At 40.9% G+C, this 25,983-nt stretch overlaps 9 protein-coding genes across 9 annotated transcripts; 3 read left to right on the top strand and 6 right to left on the bottom strand.

Annotated features, from left to right (window-relative positions):
- Positions 1 to 99: 99 nt before the first annotated feature.
- On the top strand, positions 100 to 3,967 carry GCK72_019000 (uncharacterized protein; the record flags this gene model as incomplete). The annotated part of the gene is made up of 7 exons (XM_053732835.1): positions 100 to 106; positions 516 to 578; positions 628 to 848; positions 898 to 1,573; positions 1,621 to 1,716; positions 2,628 to 2,848; positions 2,951 to 3,967. 7 exons carry the CDS (start codon positions 100 to 102, stop codon positions 3,965 to 3,967), a joined length of 2,301 nt encoding a protein of 766 aa, XP_053581748.1.
- A 164-nt stretch (positions 3,968 to 4,131) lies between these two features.
- GCK72_018999 (uncharacterized protein) lies at positions 4,132 to 5,266 on the bottom strand (the record flags this gene model as incomplete). Its single annotated transcript, XM_003110552.2, has 4 exons — positions 4,132 to 4,247; positions 4,295 to 4,701; positions 4,792 to 4,895; positions 4,994 to 5,266. The coding sequence occupies 4 exons, from the start codon at positions 5,264 to 5,266 to the stop codon at positions 4,132 to 4,134; spliced, it is 900 nt and encodes a 299-aa protein (XP_003110600.1).
- Positions 5,267 to 7,147: 1,881 nt separating this feature from the next.
- Positions 7,148 to 8,959, bottom strand: GCK72_018998 (uncharacterized protein; the record flags this gene model as incomplete). Its single annotated transcript, XM_003110213.2, has 6 exons — positions 7,148 to 7,283; positions 7,523 to 7,855; positions 7,965 to 8,081; positions 8,168 to 8,535; positions 8,665 to 8,799; positions 8,918 to 8,959. The coding sequence occupies 6 exons, from the start codon at positions 8,957 to 8,959 to the stop codon at positions 7,148 to 7,150; spliced, it is 1,131 nt and encodes a 376-aa protein (XP_003110261.2).
- Positions 8,960 to 9,711: 752 nt separating this feature from the next.
- Positions 9,712 to 10,056, top strand: GCK72_018997 (uncharacterized protein; the record flags this gene model as incomplete). Its single annotated transcript, XM_003110559.2, has 2 exons — positions 9,712 to 9,772; positions 9,893 to 10,056. The coding sequence occupies 2 exons, from the start codon at positions 9,712 to 9,714 to the stop codon at positions 10,054 to 10,056; spliced, it is 225 nt and encodes a 74-aa protein (XP_003110607.2).
- A 518-nt stretch (positions 10,057 to 10,574) lies between these two features.
- Positions 10,575 to 11,178, bottom strand: GCK72_018996 (uncharacterized protein; the record flags this gene model as incomplete). The annotated part of the gene is made up of 2 exons (XM_053732834.1): positions 10,575 to 10,768; positions 11,169 to 11,178. The coding sequence occupies 2 exons, from the start codon at positions 11,176 to 11,178 to the stop codon at positions 10,575 to 10,577; spliced, it is 204 nt and encodes a 67-aa protein (XP_053581747.1).
- Positions 11,179 to 12,026: 848 nt separating this feature from the next.
- GCK72_018995 (uncharacterized protein) lies at positions 12,027 to 12,395 on the bottom strand (the record flags this gene model as incomplete). Its single annotated transcript, XM_003110590.2, has 2 exons — positions 12,027 to 12,169; positions 12,335 to 12,395. The coding sequence occupies 2 exons, from the start codon at positions 12,393 to 12,395 to the stop codon at positions 12,027 to 12,029; spliced, it is 204 nt and encodes a 67-aa protein (XP_003110638.1).
- Positions 12,396 to 13,055: 660 nt separating this feature from the next.
- GCK72_018994 (uncharacterized protein) lies at positions 13,056 to 15,033 on the bottom strand (the record flags this gene model as incomplete). Its single annotated transcript, XM_053732833.1, has 2 exons — positions 13,056 to 13,165; positions 14,766 to 15,033. 2 exons carry the CDS (start codon positions 15,031 to 15,033, stop codon positions 13,056 to 13,058), a joined length of 378 nt encoding a protein of 125 aa, XP_053581746.1.
- A 4,345-nt stretch (positions 15,034 to 19,378) lies between these two features.
- Positions 19,379 to 19,727, top strand: GCK72_018993 (uncharacterized protein; the record flags this gene model as incomplete). Its single annotated transcript, XM_053732832.1, has 2 exons — positions 19,379 to 19,449; positions 19,499 to 19,727. 2 exons carry the CDS (start codon positions 19,379 to 19,381, stop codon positions 19,725 to 19,727), a joined length of 300 nt encoding a protein of 99 aa, XP_053581745.1.
- Positions 19,728 to 25,572: 5,845 nt separating this feature from the next.
- GCK72_018992 (uncharacterized protein) lies at positions 25,573 to 25,830 on the bottom strand (the record flags this gene model as incomplete). Its single annotated transcript, XM_003110222.1, has 2 exons — positions 25,573 to 25,712; positions 25,770 to 25,830. The coding sequence occupies 2 exons, from the start codon at positions 25,828 to 25,830 to the stop codon at positions 25,573 to 25,575; spliced, it is 201 nt and encodes a 66-aa protein (XP_003110270.1).
- Between the last annotated feature and the right edge of the window lie 153 nt (positions 25,831 to 25,983).

The raw sequence follows: 25,983 nt of genomic DNA, 5'->3' as shown, positions 1-25,983 counted from the left end.
TGAAATGACTTTTCAGCAACCGTCGCCACAAAATAACAGGCGTACCAGTGGTACCCTCTCGAGAACTAGTATTTTTTTGTATTGCGCCTATATTTCGACATGCTTGGTGAGTTTTCAGTAATTTTAAGTAATGTGAGGAATATAACCAGCTTCAAATTATTTGAAAGTTTTCATATTTCTTGCATGTTGTTTTTCTTTCATAATATTTATCATAATATATAATATTATTCCAACAAGATGTTTCAGGAAGATCGAGCGTGGTCTTTTTGTGTTTCTCTCTGTATGGTTCTGATGGGTGGAATGCGAGTTGTTTCGATAGAACAACTGTTTGAAGGAGTACTACAAATGATTCTAAGTGGTTATCTGGGAAAACTTTTTGATGGACTTTCGAGAAAAAGAGGTATTGCTGAGAACTCAAACTATTACCATAGTGGATTCTTAAGTTTTCTGTACTCTTCTAAGTGTCCATGATTAACAGAACTATGAATTACGTAAGAAATCAGAGTTTTTTCCAGCCATTCTGACCGTTGTGCCGTTAAATAATTTGAGTATTTGTGCAGCTGCTGGTCTTATTATCAGTGAGTTTCTATCATTGAATTGACCCAGGTTCACTTCGTTTATTTATAGCTTGTTTGTCCATCGATGCGACATCGCCATGGTATATTATGTGTCTAGTTCTGGCGATGTGCATGTGTGCAGTGAATCGTTTGTTCTTGAATGCAGAGAAATTCATTACGAGTAGAGATTGGGTAATGGTACTTGGAGACGACAGGACACTGTCTAATATGAACGCCACACTGTTAACTTTGGATCAGTTTACGAACGTGATTGCACCCTTATTCACAGGAGTGAGTGGTATAAACAAGTTTAAGATATAAAAAATAAAGCATTTCTCAGGCCCTTGTCACCTGGGTTGGTCTTCGTGAAACAGTTGGAATCTTTGGAATTGCATCCCTCGTATCGATGACTTCGAAATCCATTTTCCTCCGTTTGATCTACATTTCCAATCCACTGCTTCAAGTTAAAAAGGATAAAAAAGAGGAAATTACGACTGATCCATTTTCAAATTCCCGTCTGAACGAGTCCGTTGTGAAAACATATTGGCGACAAGTCTCATTCTCAGCTGCATTCGGAATGGCTCTTCTTTTCATGACAGTGATGGGATTCGATGGATTGGCAGTTGGATATGGATCAAGTGCTGGACTACCTGAATTCATCATTGGAGCATTCAGGTCATTTGGCTCATTGACCGCAATTCTGGGAGCATTTTCTTATGCATTCTTTGAGAAACGATATAGTGTTGCCACGTCGGGACTACTTGGATTGGTGGTTCAACAGTTCTTTGCTATGATGGCAGTAGTTTCTGTGTTTCTTCCTGGATCTCCAATGGATCTCGGTGGATATTTTGGAAATTTTACAGCTGGAGGATGGTGGCATGATATGGTTCACAGTTTCAATGGAAACAATGGAACTAACTTTGATCCTCATGTCGATTGGAACCATTTCAGTTCAGATGGCGTCAGCTTGGTCAGTATCTTTGTGTTTTTGATTGCAATTGCATCTGCGAGATACGGTAAGCATCTGCTGACTGCAATCATTTTTTCAAAAATAAAACTTCAGGACTTTGGTGTCTCGACCTTGCCATCACCCATATCATGCAAGTGACTGTCCCTGAAAGAGAACGAAATACAGTATTTGGAATGCATAATGCTCTTTGTAACACCTTCTCTGTGCTAAAGGATGTTCTAGTTATAATTCTCCCATTACCTGCAACTTTTGCTATTTGTATATTCATTTCTTATGGATTTGTTACCGTAGGACACATGTTCTTTGTATATTATCTAGTGAAAACCAATAGTATATGGACTGTTGGAAGGAGAATTACTAAGATTGAAGAGAAAGAACAGACAGAAGAATATGCAAGGTTATAGTATTGCTTCTATTTTCCAGTCTCGTTTCTCTCACAAACTGGAAAACGTGCTCTCTCATAAAATATTTTGTTCTATAAAACCTCCTCGCTAATGTTGTCATTAAAACAAAAGGTGATTACGTATAAAATCAGTCAGACGCTCACATTTTTTGCTTTAAAAAATAATTTATTCACTGATGATTGAAAAACCTGTCAGCAGACAGAACGGCAGTTCTCACTCGAAAAACAGCAAAATTTGGTTGTATTGTGCATATTTCTCTGCGTGTTTGGTAAGTACTCTTTTGTTTTTCGTTTCAGAAAACTGAATTCCCGTGCACTCAAACTATTTCAGGAAGACAGAACATGGTCATTTTGTGTTTCGTTATGTATGGATCTTCTGGGTGGAATGCGAATACTTTCCATAGAACAGTTTTGTGAAGAAATTCTTCAAATGTTTCTCAGCGGTCACCTTGGAAAATAATTTGATAACCTTTCACGGAAACGAGGCAAGTATTTAGTTTTTGAATCATAATCTTGAATGCAAAATACTAGTAGTTTCCGACAATATACATTTTCCAAGTTTTCACAAAATTATTTTCAGCTATTTCGACCGTTGTGCCGTTGAACAATTTGACGATTTGTGCCGCGGCTGCTCTCATTATCAGTTGAGTTTTATTTCAATACTGGCTGAAAAATAACTGTAATAACCTGTTTTCAGCATGCCTTTCAATGAATACTTCTTCTGCATTATTCATTACTTTTATGGTTATTGCAATGTTCCTTTGTGCAGTAAACCGACTTTTCATCAATGCAGAGAGATTTATAATTGGAAGAGATTGGGTTATGAAGATAGCAGAGGAAGGAGAACTGTCAAAGCTTAATGCAACATTACTGACTTTGGATCAATTTACAAACGTGATTGGACCATTGATAACTGGAGTAAGTTTCTGTTTGACTCATTTTAAAACACGGTTCACAAGGAGAATATTGCTAAACACGAATACAGAAATCTTTAAAATGAAAGTCAAACCTTTGGTTCAGGCATTGGTAACATGCATTGGTCTTCAAGAAACAGTTGGAATATTGGGTGCAGTCTCTCTCGTTTCAATGATATCCAAAGCCTTCTTCCTCCGACTAATCTACATGTCAGTCCCATCACTCCAAATGAAAGATGATAAGCTAGAAGAAGTGTCAAATCGTCGGAGTTCGAATGTAATCTACACCTATTGGCGTCAAGAATCATTTGCAGCTGCCCTGGGAGAAGCATTACTTTATATGACTGTGATGGCATTTGGTGGATTGGCAGTTGGATATGGATCAAGTGCCGGACTACCTGAATTCATACTTGGTGCTTTCAGATCTTACGGATCTGTTACTGCTATTTTCGGAGCATTTTCCTATGCGATATTTGAGAAACAATTTGGTGTTCTGATATCGGGATTAATCGGATTACTCGTCCAACAAGTATTCGCAATACTGGCAGTCAGTTCCGTGTTCCTTCCTGGATCCCCTATGAATATAAAAAGTTATATGGAAAATATCACGATGGGTACCTGGTGGCATGATATGGTTCACAGTTTCGATGGGAAAAATTCAACGGGAGTCAGTCCGCATGTGGATTGGGCTAGTTTTACTTCCGATGGTGTCAGTTTGGCCAGTATTATGGCGTTTTTAGTTGCCATCGCATCTGCAAGATATGGTAAGCAATCAAAATGTGAACACTCTTTTTTTCTTCCAGGACTCTGGTGCATGGATCTTGCTGTTACCCAAATAATGCAAATGACTATTCCTGAAACAGAGAGAAATACAGTATTTGGAACTCATAATGCTCTTTGTAACACGTTTTCGGTGCTCAAAGATATCTTGGTTATTATTCTTCCGTTACCGTCCACATTTGCAATTTGTATATTCATTTCTTATGGTTTTGTCACCGCTGGTCATCTATCATACATCTATTATATGCTGAAAACCAAAAGATTCTCAAGAGGTGAAAGAAGAAGGCAATCTGAGGTGGGACCAGCAGAAGAGATGGATGAACTCAATCCTTTCAAAGAATGACTACAATCGTTGGAATACATTGATATTCAAATTTAGTTTATTTCGTGATCGTTTCATAGAAAATACTTTATTTCTTAAACTACAATGACCTGTGTAAAAGCGAAATATACATGATTTTCAAATATTGAAAATGCAATTTTATATACAGAAAGCAAGAGATGGAGCTAATAAGTGTAGAATCCTTGTTTCGTTTTTCTTCCCAACTTTCCTTCAGAAACAAGCTTGTCCAAAAGTTGAATTGGAGCAAAACGAGCATCTCCGGGAACTGTTTCACGGAAGACTGAAATAAAATGTTGAGAAAAGTTCTTTGAAATCAGCTAAACCCACTTTTCAAAGTACTTTGAAGCACATCCAATCCAACGTAATCACACAATTCGATTGGTCCCATTGGATAGGAAGTTCCAAATCTCATGGCAGTGTCGATGTCTTCTTTAGTGGCATCTCCACGTTCCAACATACGAATCGAGTCCATCAGGTATGGAATCAAAAGTCTGTTGACAATGAATCCAGGAGTATCCTTGGCAGCGACGGGTAATTTCTTGATTTCTTTGCAGAAATTGAACAAGAAATCAGTAGTATCTTGGGAGGTCTCGTCAGTAGAAACCACTTCAACAAGTTTCATGACAGGGACTGGATTGAAGAAATGAAGACCAGCGAAGAGAGATGGATTCTTGATGACTGGAAGCATTTGGGAGAGTTTCAGAGAAGAAGTGTTGGTGATCAGCATGCAGTGTCTGGAAATGACAAGCATTGGTTTCAGTCAAGAGTTTCTAGAGAGAAAGAAAGAAAAAGATATACTAATGAGTCAGATAGATCTTACTCACTCTGGGCAAGTCTTTTGAATAGTCTGGAAAATGTCCAGCTTGAGATCCAAGTTTTCAGCGACGGCTTCAATAGCCATGGAGGCATCTTCGACAGCAGAGGGAATCTGGATAACAATAATTAATACTTTGTCTGGATGAGAATTACAATAACATAATCTAAATTAATGTCCTAAAATATCCGAAACCTTTAAAATGTACTCACATCAGTATGAATTTGGAGTAATTCCAACTGCATTAAAGCAATCTGTTCCAATGCCTCTGGCTCCATTGGAATATCAACCTTCTTCTTTCCGGCCACACGAATCAAGTTCTTCTTTATTGTCTCACGAGCTTCTAGAAGTTTTTTCTCGCTTCTTCCGTACAAATTAACAGGATAACCAGCTTGAATGCATACTTGAGCAATACCACTTCCCATCATTCCAGCGCCGAAAATGGCAACAAGTGGCTTACTTTTCTCCATTTCAGTTTGGACCATTTTGAAGGAGTGAGTTCTAGAAAATACTCATTTTATAAGCAATGATGACACCTTCAGAAAAACAACAAGAATTATATATTCGGATATGGAAAATGGAGGTGTGAGTCAAAAAAGTGATTGATTTTAGTTTAAAAAAAGGAGAACATTCAGAAAATTTGTTTATGTTTTTGGGATGATAATATTTGAAAAAATTCCTGCAGGTTTTGGTTAGAACCTTTATACATATGGAAAGCATATTCCCAAAATAAAAAAGAAAACTGACTATTCTTTTTGCAAAAGATTTTTTGAAATTTTGAGAAATGAGTCTGAAAACTGACTGGAAAGAACGAAATCGTCACCTTTTTATACTGAAAAAGTGGCATGTGAACAGGAGAGAGTGGGCTGTTTTAGAAAAGATAACGTTTTGCTCTCTCTTCAAAAAAGTTACTGATAAGATGCGAAATGGTAAAAATCATGAGGAGAGGGTGATTCCTTGACTGAATTCCGGGCGGAGTCGGGAATCATAACACTCAAAGAGCTAGCGTCTCGGTTTTTTGGTAATGATGTCTTTGCAGGAAAAAGGGGGCGGAGCTTCTTCACTGTAATCTGAGCTAATTTCAACTGTACTAAGCAAAACTTTACATTTTTGTCATCTTTTTCTTTCTGGAAGCCAGAAAACATTTGTGATAAATACAATAATGATCGGAAAGGACCCACAATGTCAGCTGACTATGTATTGTTCATAGTGAGCTGAACAAAAATATTACTTTCGAAAATCGAAGGCAATTATCTCGGAAGATGACAAAGATTATTAGGTATATTTCAGTTGGTAATAGTAGTAGTAATAGTAGTGACTGTTTTGATGAACATTGACCAAAATGGAGACGACGACTTGGTAGACTATGTTATAGTACAGTATGATTCCGTGAAGAAGCCAAACAAAATCGAAACTTCGGAGCAATAGTTGGGAATGGGGAACTGTATGCTTGAGACATTTGAATACGCAGGTTTGAATGATGGGAAATCGTTATTGAAATTGTGAAAAAAGTGGGAATTTCAATCAAAGAGAGTTATAATTTTTCAGATTTTATTTTGCATAAAGCTCTCAATTGCTCTGCTGAACCCACTTGATACTCAGTAAAGTTTAGACAGTGTACCGGGTGAAGTTGTTTGGCCTACTTTGTTTCACAGTGTGATCAAACTCTTTGAATCCTGAATCTCTGAAACTTCTGGTCAATCCGCTATCAATCTACAGTATCGCCACCATTTAAAACTCTTCAAAGAACACTCATTTTCAGAAAGGTTATGTCAGGACAAAATGGTCTGATCGCCACATGGCAAACTGATAAATAACATTTTCTCCATTCTGCCTAGTATGGTCTGATTTTCTCTTACTCTTTTTCTAATCAAGTTCGATCGTATACATATAGTTTAGTTCTCACCTCCTTCTCTAAATTTCGGTGATTTGATGTTGAAAGTCCTATTTTATCCTATGCTGATACTGGAATACGCTGAAAACCAAAGCACCCTCATTTCCGTGTTCTCTGTTCAAAACAAAATTAGTCAATCTCTGAACTAGAGAATCTTCCGTCAAAAGAACCGTCTTCACTGACAATGATAAGGTCTGTGCGTGCTCATTTTCCCTTCAAAGAGCATACAAAGCACACCCTGTTCACGTGTTCAGTCAAAACGAAAAGGATACTGTAGGTTTTCGATGGGGTGATTCTGTCGCCGCACCACCAACTACCTACACGTGATGTTTGACGGCAACAAGGCGAGAGCGAAGCATCCTGTAATAACGGCGAAGATTATTCATAAGTAAGACAGCAATTAATTTAAAATACATCACATGATAAAATATTGATACAATTCAAATAATAATTAACATAAGCTGCCACATAGCTAGATTAAATTAGTTAAATAGTCGAGTCCCTGTCCGTAGTCCCAAAACGCAACGGCAACGCCATGTTCCTTCGCAAGAGCGAGCCGATACTCCAATGTCGTGAGCGATGGAAAGAGGATGAATGTGTTGTTGGCTCTGAATTATGACAAGGTTAGTTTTCGGTATCTTCTTATTAAAAAAGTTATTGTGAGCGTTTAGAACAATTTCTTTTCGGTATTGGGAAAAATATTTAACAGAAATCCTTTTTTCCAAAACAAAAATTGAAAAACTTTCTTCGAGCATTCTTCTAATTGTAAAATCTCATTATAAATATCACAATGCGTGTTGTTTTTGCGTGTTCTAAACTATTGCGTGAACAATTCTCAATTCCTTACTTGGAAGTCAATTCATGTTCTTTGTTCTTCTTATTCCACGTCAATACCGAATCCTCCAACTTCAAAACTTGTAAAAATCGTTTCGAATCGATTGTTGTCCAATCACGTAGCCGTGGTCCCTCAAGATAGTCTTCCAACTCGTATTCAAGTCCGTACAAGCTCATTCCTAGCATGATTTTCGGTGAGAACTTGCAAAGTTCCATGTTAGCGAGAAGGTACTTATCGTGAATAAAGTTTCGAGTGTGTAATCCGTCGATGTATGTCCACATTTGGAAATAATCATACGAGTTCAGCAAACTCTCACATTCGTTCGAATTGATGAGTGTACTTTCTCTGAAAATAAATAAGCATAGCATAACATTTTTACAATCATGACGTGTCACAAACTCAATTCATACCACAAACTACGCCTCTCTTTCTTACAAGCGGTGGTACAACTTACTGATTTTCGTCGCCTAGAAAATACTCATTGCCGACAGGGCTTGGCAAGGAAAGAATCGCAATGAGCCTATTTCTTCGAATCATGTTGCCCATCTGTTCAAATGTTTCCATAGTGTCTCTGAAATTCGCAGATCCATGTTATTGGAAAGTTTTTATAGAATATCGAAATATAAATAATATATTCCTTTATCCGTTTTCACTCACCTTCTGTGTTTCATTAACGATTCTCCGAAAGTCGAATAACTATCGATAACTAATCCATCAAATCCATTTCTGTGACAGAAGTTGGCAAGTGTCTGTGCGACTCTCTGCACTATGTGTTCCGTTCGAATAAAATAATCGGCGACCTCTTCTGTGAACTTAGTGAACATGAAGCGCGGTACAATTTTGATATTCGGATTGTTTTTTCGGAGAAATTTTATGAAATCTCTGTCGATATTCTTTATTCCAACAATTGCAACGTCTGACATTACGTCCATTCCGAACGTCGGCTCCACTTCGAACCATACATTACTGACATACGATAAGCGATTGACACGCTTCCGTGCGAGATAAAATCCACGTGGGTTCCACTGAAAAAAGAGATGATTGACATGAGAATGAAGGAAGATATACGTTTTTTATTTGAAAAAGTGAATTATTTTTAATTCTGTTGTTTTTCCCTATACACTGAAACATATCAACAAACCAGACCAACTCACTATTGTGACGAATGCAAGTGTCGTCATTTCTTCGAAAATCGTTTCGTTGGTCAGTTTCAAATAATTTTTCAGAATCGATTCTTTCGTGACAAGCTCCGGTTGCCATGTCAGCTGCTCGATAGTCACTGCGGACGCCTGAAAACAAAAAAAGCTCGTTAAATTGATATTTATTCGAAAAAAAGATTTTAATAGGTTTTCTGAAATTAATTGATTATTCAAATAATCTGAAAAACAGAGACAAAGGAAAACTAACCATTGAGAATATAGAGAAGAGAAGAAGTATGCGTGGAATCATCAAGAGGGTTGGCGGAGGAGTTTCAGATTATTTATTTAACACGGAAGAAAGAGATGCTTGAGCGTTTCAATATCTTGTTACGCGGCGCCCGCGAACGCTATACAGATCAAACTAGAAGTTTTTAGAACAAGGAAACATGAAATAATTTGGAAATTTAAAAAAATGACGTAGAAAACTGAACAGCTAATGAAAATTAGAAAAACTGTGGAGAAAATTGAACAGAAAAATTATTGACAAGAGAGCGGCTTCATGTGGAGAGACGCAGACAATGCCTTAAACTGTTCGCTTTGGTTTACTGTGCAAAAACTTTGAGAGCGTTGTCTTCTGTGTTAAAATAGTAATTCAGAAAATAATTGAACAGCATCAAGCAGTTTTCGGCAAAATTAATGTACAGTTTGCAAAATAAATAAAACATATTATTTGAATTTGGTTTACCAACTTGAGTATAGCCGATTTATTCCCGAACAACTTCCGATCACAAAATCTGTGACAACTGGAGTCCACGTGCAAACCACAACTAAAACCAGAAGACAGACCACGAAACGTCAGAAGGTGTTCATCCTACAGTCGAATGACCAACCTAATGATAAGTATTGTCTTCAACCCGAAAATGCTACGTCATATTTCAGTTCGTCAAATCAATGTGTTGTGGGTTGAAGGGGGCGGAGTAGATCAGCATCAACTGGGTAGTATAAAATGAAGAATTTGAAAAGAAAAGGGATATAGCTTCATATCGAACCTAAACCAGAAAAATGATTCGCTCAATTCTTATTCTTCTCGTCGCTTTGATTGCCATGTCTTACGCTCAATACGGTTAGTTTCATATTCAACAATAATGTCTGAACCAAAAATATAATAAACTTATTGCGTGTTACGGTAGATTTTCTCATCTAAACCGGCTAGATCTTCTTCTTTTCAATTCATCATTTTCAGGTTACGGTGGTTATCCAGGAATGATGGGGGGATACGGTGGATACCCAGGAGGAATGATGGGCGGATACGGTATGCGTCCATACGGAATGATGGGAGGATACGGTGGCGGAATGGGAATGGGAATGATGCGTCCAGGACTTCTCGGAATGCTCATGGGAAAGTAATCGTGATGCAAATTCTATGACAAATATCTCTTTGCTGACATTCCATTTTTATCCGCTTTGATTTCACGGTAGTATTCTGTTAGATCTCTTGTTGCACGCTCAGTTGGAAATAATAAATTCTGAAAATATTGTTCTTGCACTGTACTCAAAAGTATATATTATCCTCAAGAGCAACTGCCTCACACAGAAAAGCATTTTCAATAGAGCGTATTTGCTGGAACATCAACGAACTCTTACTCAAAAACTAGTTTCTGTCTTGTTCATCGGTGATCTAGGAAATGTTATCAAATCCATCTGTCAAAAATGTTTGTTATCAGTTTCGTCCTTCTCGATGGACATGTTAACCTGTTTTTGTTTCTCAACAGAAAGTTCCCGTTGACCAGTGACATAACAAATTCGCATGAGAATAGGTTTTCGATAAAAATACGGAAAACATTTATTATGATCAGTCTGGAAACAAAATAAAAACATGCAAAGTTGAATATTCAGAGATCTAGGAACAATATCTGAAGCCCACATCATCCGAGAAGCATTCCAAGCAGGCTCGGGCGGTACATTCCCATTCCGTATCCTCCGTACATTCCTGGACCGCCCATCATCATTCCTGGTCCATATCCACCCATCATTCCAGGACCGTATCCACCCATCATTCCGGGTCCGTAACCTCCCATCATGCCTGGACCATAGCCGCCCATCATTGGACCACCGTAGCCTGGAAACTCAAATTATTTTTTTTTGTAAATGGAATTGAAGCAATATTTTATTCGGATTGGAGATTGCATTCTGTCCAGAATTTTCTTTCGAAATTTTTGGTGCAAAAATGAAAATGAAAAACAAACATTGATTTTCCTGACCTATTTCTCCTATTTTTCTTCCAAAAATCTTACCCCATTGAGCAAAGGAAACTGCAAAAAGAGCAAATACCAAAATAATTGATTTTATCATTTTCCGAGAAAAAATCTTCTAGACAAATGGTTTGACTCGGTCTTCTTATATATGGAAAAGGATGATTTGATGCAGATGTTGATAGTGATTTGACGAATTGGGTCTCTTTATCTCTAACTTCTTCCTCTTCTTCTGATTCGATTTCTGTTCGCTGCCGCTGCGGCTACCTGTCTCCATATGGACAATGGTCTCGAGACCGTTTTAATTTGATAGACGGATATTTGACATCAGGTTTTTGTTATCGTGTGAGACTTGAGAAGAGGATACTGTAGGGTTTTGGAAGTAAGTCATGCATTCGATCTTCGGCTTGAGATAAGAAGTATCAAAGCATCGAATCAAATAGAGAGTGTCAAGATGGAGATGGGAATTCGGTAGCATCTGAAGTGTTTAGATTTTTCGCGGAGGTTGGGAATATTTTCTATCGGGGTAACAAGGATTTCCAGAACAATTTCAGATATTATGGATGTTTGGATTCACATAAATGAATAATTAGGAAGTTAGATACAACACTTGCAGGTTCCAGTTTAAAACTGTCAAGTTTGAAAATGTGGTTATAATCAGGTTTTACTGGTTTTCTCAAAAAGCCAACTTTTCGGAGTTTGCAGATCAGGAGTAGAACTTTAACTTTTCAGTTTGAAACTGTTTCGTACAATCTCTTCATTAAAAAGCTCGATAAGAAAGAAAAATAACTTTACCGAGATGCAACTCTCTATGGATCAAATCTACGGACTAAAAAACAAATGGTTACCACTATAAGTAACACAAGAGTTAACCTCTCTCTAATATCGGTAATTTGAAGTGGGTGCCAGAATGTTTTTGGACAACATCAATTTCTGTGGTGGTTTCCTGAGAGAGCTGTAACAATTCATATTATTGCACAGTTTCACTTCTTTTTTGTCGAGAATACAGTTTATTCAAAAAATTATAACTTGAGTTACAAAAAGAATTACATAAAACATATCATAAACCGGAATCACTGAGCTGAGATCCTCTGTGTCATCAAATTCTTTTCCACCGAGACTAATCTATTTCTTTCCGATGAGCATTCCAAGTAGTCCTGGACGGTACATTCCCATTCCGTATCCACCGTACATTCCATATGGGCGCATGCCGTATCCTCCGTACATTCCTGGATAGCCTCCACCGTATCCTCCGTATGGTCCGTAGCCTGGAAATTGAACAAAATTAAAGATGAACAAATCAGTTTCGACTTAGGAATGAAAAAAAAAACTGTTGGGTTCAAAAAAGTTTTTCGACGGATAATTCAGATTTTTGAAATAGAGCCAAGATGTAGAAAAGGAGATGTAGAAAATAATAACATGAAAATGCTTACCCCATTGAGCAGAAGACATGGCAATCAAAGCGACAAGAAGGATGAGAATAGCACGAATCATTTTCAAATAGGTTTAGAAATTTCAATTTCCAAAAGGAAACGGTTTGCCCGAATCCCGCTAACCATGCCCTTTATATACGGGCCAAATATGACGTGATTCGAAGACTTTGCCGAAGAAATCTGACGTCATCTGGGACGGTTGTTTCAAGTTGCGAGATGTGATGTGTTGAAGATCAATCAAGATAAACGAAACAACATAAGACAAACAGTCGTTTTGTTGTTGTCTGGGTGTGGGTAAGGAGGTCTTCAACCTAGTTAGGACTGGTTCAATTATGAGTCATTGACGTCATTTTATTTTTGAAACAATAAAAATTTGAACTTATGGGAAAAGTTTTCAGCTGAAAATACAAAATTTGATAGATCGAAGGAAGCTGTCGTTTATTAAATCAAGCTTTCTTCCTCTTGTCGCAGATCATTTTTTGAACTTCGAGTTTTTATTCCGACTCTACAAGGTTCCAACAATACACATCCAAAATGTTGGTATCCAAATCTGATAATCTTTCTCCGCACCTCTTTCATCGAGTGTCACAGTTATTTGTTAATTAAAGACGAGTGACCTTGAGATTCTGATTGTTATTTCTTCAAACTCATGTCAGAAAACTTTATTGCTTATCATCATTATTTAAATTTATATGTACATTACTCATGCAAATTATTCACTTTACTTTTTTTTTCCAAGAATCATTCCGAGAAGACCTGGACGGTATCCTCCGTACATTCCATATCCTCCGTACATTGGGTATCCTCCATATCCACCATATGGGCCATAACCTGAAACCGATTTATTCTTACAAAAGTAAATATTACTTTTTAGTCAAAACGAAAATACGTGTAAAAGATTACCCCATTGTGCAGATGATATGGCAATAAGAGCCACTAGAAGGACCAGAAGAAAACGAATCATGCCGAAGAATAATTTGAAAATCCAATTTGATTCTTAGTGAATTCAAATTAGAGCCACTTTTATACAATCCTGTCGAGTGAACCAATGTTCTGAAATTAGTCGAATAAGTCATTTGACTGAAACTGTCGCGCCCGTAATATGCTATATTACAACCGCGACCCTTTCGGCGACTCATCTTCGACTCGTCACCTCACGATGTCTTCACTAACCGCTTCCGCTCAGTTCCCCAGCTCTTATTTGCTCAATTCCCCAAGCTTCATCGTCCCAATCAATAATCCCCGCACCTCGCGGCCGAGGGACGAGGAGCAGTGGCCGAGGAAAACCCAAAGGAAACGCGCCCCGCTGCACTGGCGGCAAAACATGTTTCGGCGGGATTTTCTCAATTCCTTCTAGAACAAAACATGTTTCGCTTCGCCCACTCACTTTTCACTTCACTTGTTCACCTTTTCACTTTTTCTTATACTTTTAACTTCCCCAGCGAGCGGAGAGGTGAGTTTCACCTCTCCCTCCAATAAGTTGTCCCCAGCTGTTGGCTCAAACCAATAAATGATTATTCCCCTACTTCTTATTCTTTCTACCACCACTGAACCACACTATACCACCACCACTGAACCACAACTCGTCTTCAACGTCTTTCTATCACCACCGATGCCTATTTATCTCTGCTCTACCCGAAGAGGGGAGTCGGCGGGGATAAATAGATCAACTTCAACCAACGGCGTCGCCACATGGTACATCGACCGGAAATGGAAAAGATTTTTTTCCAAGGAGAACTCGAAGACTTCGGACGCCGATTCGCACAGAAGAATCTTTTGGCTTTTCGAAGAGAAAAGTCGAAATTTTTTTTTCGGAAGAACACGAAGAACAAGACGCTGACCGATTCCGAAATGTGGACAAATTCCCCAGCGAGACAATCAATCGATAATGATGCAATAGGAGGAAACCGAGCGGTATGTTTCGAGATGAAGAGTCTCGGAGCATTATCGCACAACATCATGTCAACCCCCACCTGTCGTCAATTATCGCAAAGGAAAATTACTCGCTGGACACCCATTTCGTCAAATCGAAGCGAAGAACTGGCCAGCAGTGACAAAATCGACCGATGAAGATGATGCAACAGCGAAAGCTTGCGATAAGTCCCCGGCGAAGAGCCGAGGCATTATTCCGCGGAGAACTACCAAGGAATTGTCGCGTAAGCATTGTTACAGATTTCACAACGAAGAGTTGTGTTATTTGTTGCGATAATTTGCTAAAATTATCGATTTTTCATCGGAAGATTTCAATATTTCGTGCTGGAGCAACGAAATCATTTACTGGAAGCGAGCCAGCACCCATATCTCGCGGAAACGGAGGAGAATGTTTCGCCTAGTGCGATTATTCATGCCTTCAAGTACGATAATCTAAAATTATCAGAGATATGGAAGCCGGGCAAGTGAAAAGTCACCTTAGCATCACACAGTCCACTACCTCTGCCTCCCCAGCTTTCCTGAGCTACAGCGACAACGCTGCCTTCTTGGGGCACCGGCGAGCAATCGAATTCGGTACCGGAAGGATTAGGGAAGCTGCTCGTCGGAACAACACCGAGCAGCGAATTCCACAGGATTAGTAAGGGAAATCCGAAGAGGATATCCCGTGGAAGTTTCGCGCACGACAGCATGAAGCAGAGGAGAGTGATGCATAAGAAGAAGTCGTCGAGGGTTCCCTTCAGCAAGGAACATCGTGGCACCCGACGCATCAGAGCCGCTCCCCCTCTACTATATGAAGCCCCCAGCCGATATACTGCGTGTTGTCCTAATGCGTAGTAGAAAGGCTATAGTAGAGGAGCTCACAAACCTTGTACCAGTTTTGTTAGGTGAGTAGCTGATTTAACAGAGAAGCTAGTCAGTGCGAAGAGCACAATTATTAGCTCAACTAGAAATTCTGTTTAACCAATCAGCTATTCCACCAGCAACTCTCTACTACTATCGGAGCGATCAGCGGGTTTTTCCCCAGGTGCTTTGGTCCAAAGATGACTCCAGGATGACGAGAGGCCAGACCACATGAGTAGAGACGTACATTGTACCCCAGCGAAGAACTCAACGGATCAAAGGATAACGATACGTTATTGGCATCAAGGAAGTGAGGACGTCAAGACTAGGCGATCCCCATCACGAAGTGTCATCGAGATTCTGAAGCCTTCACCACATCAGCAGCGACGGATTCTGGAGCCTTCCCTTCGGCCAAAGGGATACGGAACTGGAACTCGAAGCTAGAAGCAAACAATGCGAGGAAGGATCGATTCTACAATCCAATGTGTTGAATCTTCACTCCCAACCACGAACAAGGGATATATCAAGATGGAGACAGGGACCCTGAGGCCAGAGAGGAGGAGCCAGTCTGAAGAGGATTGGTTGCCTTCTCCCCCTGCTTCCTACCGATGATTAGCCGACTCCAATTGAAGCTGAGGCCTCAGCGGAAAAGCGGAGGAGGTCGAGAAACCTGTCTGGCATCTACAAGCAGGAATCATCGGGGTGTTACTGTCCCGAACAAGGGAAGACGTCGGTAGCACCGGAGGAGCCCACTAACTAGCACCAGCTGCACACAAAAGTGGATTCTCCAAACCTTTTCGCCTTCAATTTTCGCCTTCATTTCGTCTTCTTTTCGTCTTCTTTTCGTCTTCAACTCACACATTTTCGCCTTCAACAACTCACAACAATTTTCGTCTCTATCAACTCACACATCATCACATTTTCGTCTTCTACATCTCACCCCTTTTTCGCCTTCGCAATTTGATGTTCCCATCTATGGAACCTCTATATCTACATCACCATCTGGAATCATTGGCACCCCAGCTGCCGAAATGACATAGAGTTGCAACAATCACTCAAACTTACTTGATAATAGGTGCAACATGCTGCACTGAAAAATAAACAACGTCAACATCAGGACGTTAATGGTGACAATCAGAAGTCACTACCCACCGGATGTGGATAATTGATGCCACACGCGGCACTACCCCACATCACAATATGGCATTTGGCGTGCCATCCGCTTATCATGGCATCACAAAGATGCCACAGGCTTAAATAAGCTAAAACCGGAGATCCCTACCCCAGCCTACCCTACCCCCACCCGTGGTCTCCAACAGCGAACTTCGTCCTAGCTACCGAAGAGGTACCTCGAGTACGAAGCAAGCTCACGAAGATCACAACTACAAGGAATGTAACTCAAAGAAATCAAACAAAGTTACCAAAGAAGAAATACGAAAGCTCTGGAAAATCTTCACACAAGATATCTCGAAAGAGAGCTACCGAAGAGGTAGCTTGAAGACGAGAATCATCTTGTAGAAGATGGACAACAACAACTTCACACCCTACCGTCCAATTCACTTCTACACGAGGATTGCTTCCAAGATTAGCTGCGCAGAAGTCACCATTGAAGAAGTTCGTTCCCCAGCGGATGCAAGATGGTTAGAACGGTACACTCTAACCATCCACGTGACAAATCCAAGTCAACTACTTCATGGACGTCTTCACCAGCTGCCAGCAACAACGAAAGAAGCAAATTGGACTGACAAGTCAGGATCAAAGTGATCTGAAACCGAAGAGGTTTCAAGATTACTTATATATGAGATAGTCTTATCTCGTACATGACCAGCTAGTCAATAGTCCACCGGAGAGGAAGAGATTCAACCAGAGCTCGAACTTCTAAAAGCATTGGAACGGAGCATGAAGACTACAACTACTGAAAACTCCATTTCAAGAAAACAACGTCTTCATCAGTCGTCCGAGCACAAGCCAGAGGAATACAAACGGCATACGCAGAGTCAGCAATGTCTCCGAAGAGGAGATACCACGACTAGGAAAAGAGAGTCAAGGATGGACAACAAGACAGCTTCAACATCCACAAGGAAGACGAATGAAGAATCTAGTCAACCACTCATGTCCCCAGCGCTTAAACTTCTAGTCGAAGAAGCTAACTATGCCACAACAGCTCAAATAATCAAAGGAGAAAATTCTTTTAATTTTGTACCTTTATGGCATACACTTCTTTTACCTTCTTACGACCTTTTACATGTTATTGATCTATTTTGCTCTGCCTCGTGTCAAACCTCCGTGCATTGCTCAATCCCCGTCGACGATGTAACCTGATTACAGGCTTGGAGAAGATCATCCAGCGCATCTGAAATGGCGGAAGATACACTGTTTATCGAGCAATATCGCGGACGTGCCACTAAGCTGATCAAGGAGTCAAATGGATGCTGTAACGAGAACGAAGTCGTCTTGGCAAATCCCACAAAGGATAGGAAACAACGTTCCCTGTTCGAGAGGAGACAGTCATTGGTTGACAAGAAGAAAGCTCTGTTTATCCTGCAAGGAGAGACGAGCATCCAAGAGGAATCCACTCGCCTGGAAATGGTGGCTCATCTGAAGTCTCAAGGATTCCAAGAGACAACGGAAAGAGTAAAGCGGACCATTGAGAAGATCAATGAAAAGCTTACTCAGGAGGAAGCTCAACAAGATCAGCTGCAGAAGGAGAGATCCTTATCGGGTATCCCATCTGATGCAGCAATTGGAAAGTCTGGAATTGTTTCCAATCCAGCGCCTCAAAGCCATGCCCCAGCCGGTGGAGTCAATTCTGCTGCCCAAATCAACGCGATCGAACATGGAAACAAGGAAATGAGGCAACATCACGCCAACTACTCCACGAACGTCCCTATCGCTCGAACAGTACGGAAAGAATGCTGGAATCCATCCTATTCTGATGAAAGCAGAGGTCGAAGAGACCCCAGCTTCCAGAATCAAGGATATCCTGAGACAACGACAACTCGCGGAGAAGGTGACTCACTACAGGTTGCCAACCAAAACTTTCGTGACAAGCAACAGAGACGAAGAGGATCTGATGATTGTTTCAATCAAGGAGGGAAACACTCCAAGGAGCAATTCTATCCGCGGATCGAAACATCAGTCCAAAGATATTATATGCCCCAGCAGGAACGTCAAGTGTCAATGGAAGAGCTTAAATGCCGAATTGCTAAAGCTCAAATGAACGCAACTATCATCCAGTCACTCATGGCCACGCTGAAACCCTTCGACGGACAACCACACGAGTTCCAAGCTTTCATGGCTCAGTTTGACAGCATGGTCCACGAAAACAAGTACATCGATGCGAAGATGAAGCAAACCATTCTCTTCAAGCTGCTCACAGAAGAAGTTGCACGTCTACATAACCCCACGGAGTACTCTCCAAAAGGGTACTGGATACTTCGGGAAGGACTGATCAAGCAATTCGGTAACCCGGACAGACAGATGTTCGAGTTACTGAAACAAATACACTTCACACCCTTCCCCAGCAACGATCTTGCTCAGCTCATCAACCACTTGCACATGACCCGAGTTTACGCCAGGAAACTTATGATGTTTGGAGTAAACCCATCAGATCCGTCCTTCCAATTTATTTTCGCCTACAAACTGCCACAACAGTTTAAGGAACAAGCCTTTGAGCTCATGGCAAGACGGATCCACACCTTCGACGAGCTAGTGCAGAGAACGCTGGAAACAGTGGAGTTCAAGCTTCGAATGGAGGAAAATCAGATGGAGAAGAGTCATACAGACACCATTCTTCATCGGAACAACATCCAGGAAAATCAAGTGTCGGGAAGAAGTTCCTCGTCCTGTTTATCCCCAGCTCAAAGACTCCAACAGCCTGAAGCCCACAGAACGTCTACATTTACACCGCCGAGTAGAACGAAACCATGCAGATACTGCGACGACAAAGGACATGCAGCAGTGGACTGTTCGAGCTCTCTGAAGAAGAAGCTCGAAGCAGTCACCAGGAAGGCTCTCTGCTCCAACTGTCTGTCCAAAAGTCATGGAGTCTTCACCTGCCAGTCCAGATTCAACTGCTCCAGCTGCCACAAACGTCATTTCACAGGACATTGCCCAGACAGGTCAAAGGATGGAAGGATTGTAGACACCAACAGCGACGCTTCGGATGACAAAGGCAACAGAGATCAGTCGTCGCGGAAAGAGAAGGATGAAAATCCTAAACTCTAGTCAATCCACAACTGAAAAAACTCACCTAATCTGTTAAGCCAACTAATGTCTCATCATCCAAAATGTTTTATTAACAAGTCGCCTACAATGAAATCCCCCATCCCCAAGCTTAAATGGTCAGAGCAACAACCTGTCAGTGAAATCATCGCCAAAGTCGACCTGCAGCAATTGTCCCCGTCCCAGCAACAAACTCTCAGCTCCGGAAGCAGTGGAAATGATCTTGTCTAGAATTACCGAAGAAGTAATCTGGACAGGATACGATCCAGCGATTCAAGAGAAGATCTGGAAGTTGCGTGTTATCACTCCTAGGAAGGCACTCCTTATCAGCAACCCGAGCGATTCTACAATCGTCAACGAAGAGGAAAACTCCAGAATCCCCAGCAAATCGGATTAGGGCAAGAGCGAGGATTCGGACATCGTCAATCTTCGAGCTCGTCCCGAAGAGGGAATGAGTATTGATGATTCGATCAGCAGAAATTATTGCAATTCGGAACAATATGTTCGGCGGTTGCGAAAAAGGAAAGAATCAAAATCCTTTCCTGCTAATCAACCGTCTTACATGAACAGCCCGACAAGCCAAGGTGGATCGGAACACCGAACAGATCAAAATCAGTTCGACTGATCCACCATCAAATTGCAGCAAATTCTTCCCAATCAAATCGTCAACAGCCATCACTTGAAGATGGATAAGAAACGATTCTCGATAAGGATTTCTCCTTTGAAAAATCCACCGATCTGACACGAAGGATTCCTCCTGGAACAACTCACCGATTTGCCACCAAGGACTCGAGTAGCGTGTCAAAAAGTATCAACAAACTTTTCGCCCCAGCTCAAGGAGAAGGATGAATGCCTTCAACGAGAGCTCAAATCGAGGAAAACAGCGAAGAGCTGAATCTTCTCTTCAAAACAGCTCGTGACAACAGATCAAGGAGATCAGGACAGCTTGCTCCCGAAAAGAGCCAGTAGCTACATCTTACTGCGCCAGGACAAAGACCCTAGCACAACTCTACCAACAAAGATCAAGAGAGCAAGAAGACGTCCCCATGCCCACATAGACAAGTCAACAAAGCCAGTAGGACCGAACCGAACTCAAAGACAAATGGCACACCGTCAGAATCAGAAGATGATTCCGGCGATACCAACAACCAGTCTGAGGTCGGAACGACTCGATGACTTGGAGCTATAATTCTATAATCGGTACGAACGAAGAGTTCAAACCGATAAGAAACAAGAGGATGTCGACGAGAAGACACTCATCAACAAACTCATCAAGGAGTTCAAGGAGTCCCTCACCCCAGACGGCGAAGAAAGAATCCACATAGGCCTACCACACACTGGTCGACAAGGAGAACTGGTAGACAGCTCTGTCGTCACGAAACAGAGACGGTCGTCGCTTCTGGGAAGGCACCTTCAGGAGAAGGAAGCTAGAGAAGCTTAACAAAGTATCATCGCCCAACAAAAGGATTCTGGAATCACCGAAGAGGTGAAACCAAAGACTTCAACACTTGGATCAGAGGACAATTCCCTCAACAAGTACTTCATCAAGCACTCCATGATGATCAAGATAGGAGCCGACAAGAAGAGCCAGAAACACCAGTTGTTTCGAGTCGAAGGAGCTGAAACCTCCGACCATTAGCTCATCAACATACTCTTCCAACTCAACTCTCCAATTCCCAGCAAACACCTCATTTCGGCCAACATCAGCTTCAAGCAATCAAGCTAGAAGGTCAGTACTCGAAGCGGAAAGCTTCTGTGAAGAACGGAAGTCCAAGCAGAAGGTTCTTGATTGGAACAAAGGCCAAGAAGCAGCCACCAATGTGCCAACAACGACAGCAGGAACTGGAGATGAGTCCACGAACGAAGAGTTCGTAAGACAAGCTCACCACAGGTCGACAGAAGTCTTCACCACAGGTCAACAGAAGTCAACGCCATCCAGGCTCACCTAAGCAACATGACCTGCTGCTTAGGACCATCGTCTGCATCTGACAACACGATTGTTCAATCTGCCCATCCACAGCTTGCCCAAGCAAACTTTCCCCAGCTTCAGGACACAATGCCCCTCTAGGACAACCTGATGCCACTACGAAGAAACAAATCTAAAATTCTTCATTTTTGTTTCTTTTCTTTGTTTTATTTACCCTTGTTAGTCATCTTCCCCATTTTTTTAGCCCCAGTCCTTATATTTCCCAACTTCATTTCCCCAACTTCAATCCCCCATACACCTACAATCATGGTAAACCGCCACAACTGCCCAGCAAGTGAACTGCCACAAGGATCCTGGAGATCGTCCTCAAGGAGCAACAAGGATCCGAAGGAGACAGGAAGATGAAGGCTTTCTAGGCAGAGGAAGACTCTCCTAGAAAGCTGAAACTAGAGCCAAACAAGGAGCTAAAGCACAAAAGCGGAGCAACACAAGCGATGAGTCATGGAGGAGACACGGATGGAAGGAGAGTGGTCAAACCACCAGCATCGTCACTCAAAGATGCACCACTCGTCGACTTCTTCTACAAGGATAGTCACCTAACTTCCAACTCTTCTCAATCCACCGAGACGACATCAAGGACATCCATACAGTCGAGATGACACGAGGAGATCCACAAGGAGAGCGTGGTCAAAGTCCAATACGACCCGAAGAGGGTCTTGGTCTGGAATTCTTCCACCCGGAAAGCAGGTTCCTCTTCCTCCCGGAAGACGGTTCCTCTTTCCCCCGGAATGTCGCGCTCATAGCCAGTTGGTTATTAGCGTGATCTCTTTCGGCGATCCAGACCCGGACTCAGAAGAGCACCAGCCACAGCGTGAGGTTCCGTCAGGCCCGAAGAGGGTCGGGGAATTTCGCAAAACTAAGTGGTTCAACCTACTTTCTTTGTTTCACTCCGAAAGTAGGTTCCTCTTCCCCCCGGAATGTCGCGCCCGTAATATGCTATATTACAACCGCGACCCTTTCGGCGACTCATCTTCGACTCGTCACCTCACGATGTCTTCACTAACCGCTTCCGCTCAGTTCCCCAGCTCTTATTTGCTCAATTCCCCAAGCTTCATCGTCCCAATCAATAATCCCCGCACCTCGCGGCCGAGGGACGAGGAGCAGTGGCCGAGGAAAACCCAAAGGAAACGCGCCCCGCTGCACTGGCGGCAAAACATGTTTCGGCGGGATTTTCTCAATTCCTTCTAGAACAAAACATGTTTCGCTTCGCCCACTCACTTTTCACTTCACTTGTTCACCTTTTCACTTTTTCTTATACTTTTAACTTCCCCAGCGAGCGGAGAGGTGAGTTTCACCTCTCCCTCCAATAAGTTGTCCCCAGCTGTTGGCTCAAACCAATAAATGATTATTCCCCTACTTCTTATTCTTTCTACCACCACTGAACCACACTATACCACCACCACTGAACCACAACTCGTCTTCAACGTCTTTCTATCACCACCGATGCCTATTTATCTCTGCTCTACCCGAAGAGGGGAGTCGGCGGGGATAAATAGATCAACTTCAACCAACGGCGTCGCCACAGAAACTGTCAGGTGCACAATTGTTTCTGAATATAGAAACAAAACAAATATAATTAGTGTTTGTTGTTTTTTGTTCTCTAATTGGATTGAAGTGGACCACATCGCCGGTTTCTGATTGAAGTGGACCACATCGCCGGTTTTTTTTTAAACTGGGTAATAGCTAACAGGAACATATGTGTCTCTAGGCAAATTTAAAACACGCCACTAATTATCAAATAATTGAATTTGAGCGGAGTTTTCTAAACCATGCTCTTTTAATCTCAAAGCGATTCTCAAAAATCAACAATTTTTTACTACAATTAGCCGAATTCACTACATTAACGCAAAATTCAATACAAACAAAAACAACAAACAATTAGGTCTCGTGGTCCAAAAGACAAACAATCTCACACCTGACGATTCTTTTAAGATGACGTTATGGTTATAGAAAACCTTCTGAATTGAGTAGTATAAAAGTAAACAGAACTTTCAATCGTCAGTCAGACATTACCTGATCTTCTAAAAAATGCTTCGCTTTATTCTCATCCTTCTCGTCGCCCTCATCGCCTTCTCTTCAGCTCAATGGGGTTCGTTTGTGTTCGATTAGCTTATTTTGCATTATAGTAAATGTGTTATTCATTACCAACAAACTTTTTTGCAGGTTACGGTTACGGTCCATACGGTGGCTACGGCGCATATCCACATAACCCAGGTTACGGAGCTTATGGTGGAGGGCTTCTTGGATTGTTGATCGGAAAGAAATAGATGAAATTGTGATGACTCCCACCTATGCCATATCAATTGGAGTAATGCAAAAAAACAAAACTGTATAATATATAAGTTCAATAAATTGGTTCTTATCTCAATTATCGTTTATCTGACCGAATAATATTTGGATTATAAACGTCAATGACGTTAGTTTTCTCTATAAGTGTCAAAATTGGCAAATAGAGAAAGGGGTGCTTGAGCAGAAATTCAAATAAGACATTACATACATTTATTAGGCATTAAAGAATTATTCCCATTTATTACACCGTGATTGATTCTAATTTTCTCTGCTTACTTCTTTCCGAGGAGCATTCCGAGAAGACCGCCTCCCATTCCTCCCATTCCCATACCGTATCCTCCATTCATTCCATATCCACCGTACATTGGGTAGCCTCCACCATATCCTCCGTAGTTACCGTAGTAACCACCTGAAAAGAGAAAAATTCAAGAATTGAATAAGGATAACTAAAAAATTCATTTTAAAAACAGGAGAGGAGAACACTGCACATAAGCATCTTAAGAGGCACTATCTGTAAGAGTGAGAATGTTTGTGTTGGGCCTTGGCACATTTGCAAAAAGTTGTTTCAATCCGAACTCTTTTTACAGCATATGTACCCCAATGGTAGTGATTTACAAAAAATATGTTACCAGTCCCCTATGACGTCATCCTAGTAAAATATGCCCAATAATTGACTTTTCACCCAAAAATTCACAAAAATTTCAATTTTTCAGATAACTCTGTGAAACGTTCGGTACATGTTAGGAGTGTTTTTGACTACCCCTACACAAATTTCATCCCCTCACAATCAGACACCCCAGAAACCGTTCCAGTAAATTCCACTTTCATGTTTTTTCAACTTTTCATTAAAAAAGTCCGTGAAAATTTTTTTCCCGAAAAATTCAAAACAAAATTTGCTCTGAAAATGATCAGAATATGGATAATACACATAGAATAAAAACTTAAAAGTTCAATGGTGTCGTTAATTTCTTCAGAACCATAACAAATAACTTGTTCCCCCAAAACCAACCATATTGGGCAGACGACATTGCGAACAAGGCAACGAGAAGAACAAGAATAAAGCGAAGCATTTTATTCAACAGTTAGAAAATTTACTTCTTTGCCGGAATATCCTCGTCCGTTTTTTTTATATACTGTATCCTGATGACGTTGATCTAAAACTTTGACGAAGAAGTTGTGATGTCATCCGTGGTCTGTTCGTCAGGTGCAGAATTGTTTATCGGGTCTGTTCGGTCATTTGGATATGAGTAAAGAGGCATTCGTTTTGTCTTTGAACTTACTGGTTTGTCTGTCCGGACACTCTGGATCTCTATACAGAGGTTGTTTTTGATAACATCTGATCAGTCATCAATTATTTGCAGAAAACATCAAGTCATTCTAGATGAACTCAAAGTTTAAATGATAAAATATATGCGATTCTTCAATTTCCCTTCGTTCGTTTCTCAGAGAATCAACGGTCAATAGTACGTCAACTTGAACTCCAGTAGAAACTTGCATGTTATTGTGAAAAAAAAGAATCTACACACTTTATATTGATGCAAATGTCTGAGACCATCGAAAAATCTGAATTCGATAAATCTGACTAGAAATACGCGAAAAATAACCATCTCTCGCATCTCTCGATTTATGCATGAGAGTAGTAAGATTTTCAGTTTTAACATATCGCATGTCCAAATTTGTTAGAATCTCAGCACTAGATATCTCTAATTTTGCTTTCCCATTGATTTTAATAGTGCATACTTTTCATAATAAACTGACTTGATGGAGTTTCCAAAACATTTTCATTGTGCCTGAAAGCCTTTTAGAGAGTTTGGCTTTGGCTTCAACATTGAATTCAATGCTGAGTAGATGTTGTTTTTGAAGGTATTGGAAGAGAAAATGGAATAATTTATTATATAAATACAGATTATACAGTTTCAGACAAAGAAAATAGTCATCACAGTCCGATCACAATTCATTTGTTTCATTATTTTCTTCCGAGGAGAGATCCAACAAGACCGCCTCCACCAACTCCAACACCAAGTCCACTGTTCATTCCATATCTACCATATCCTGGGTATCCACCACCATATCCACCATTATATCCGTAGTTTCCATAGCCGTATCCTGAAAAGCGTAGAGTCTCTGTTACTGTAGTCAACTTCTCCAAAAATAAAAACTAACCATATTGAGCAGAGGCAATGACGAACAATGTAACCAGAAGGATGAGAACGAAGCGAAGCATTTCAACTATTAGAAAACTTATTAATTTTCTGCCAGACTATTCACAACCGTTCCATTTTATACGATGTTCGGATGACCGTTGATCTGAAACTTTTTGACAAAGAAGTCATGACTTATTCTGGAGTGATGTCGTCAGGTGCAACGTATGTTATTC

Source organism: Caenorhabditis remanei, chromosome V (genome assembly GCF_010183535.1).
Source record: "Caenorhabditis remanei strain PX506 chromosome V, whole genome shotgun sequence".
NCBI classification, from domain to species: Eukaryota; Metazoa; Nematoda; class Chromadorea; order Rhabditida; family Rhabditidae; genus Caenorhabditis; species Caenorhabditis remanei.
This window is presented reverse-complemented; position numbering and strand designations above follow the sequence as displayed.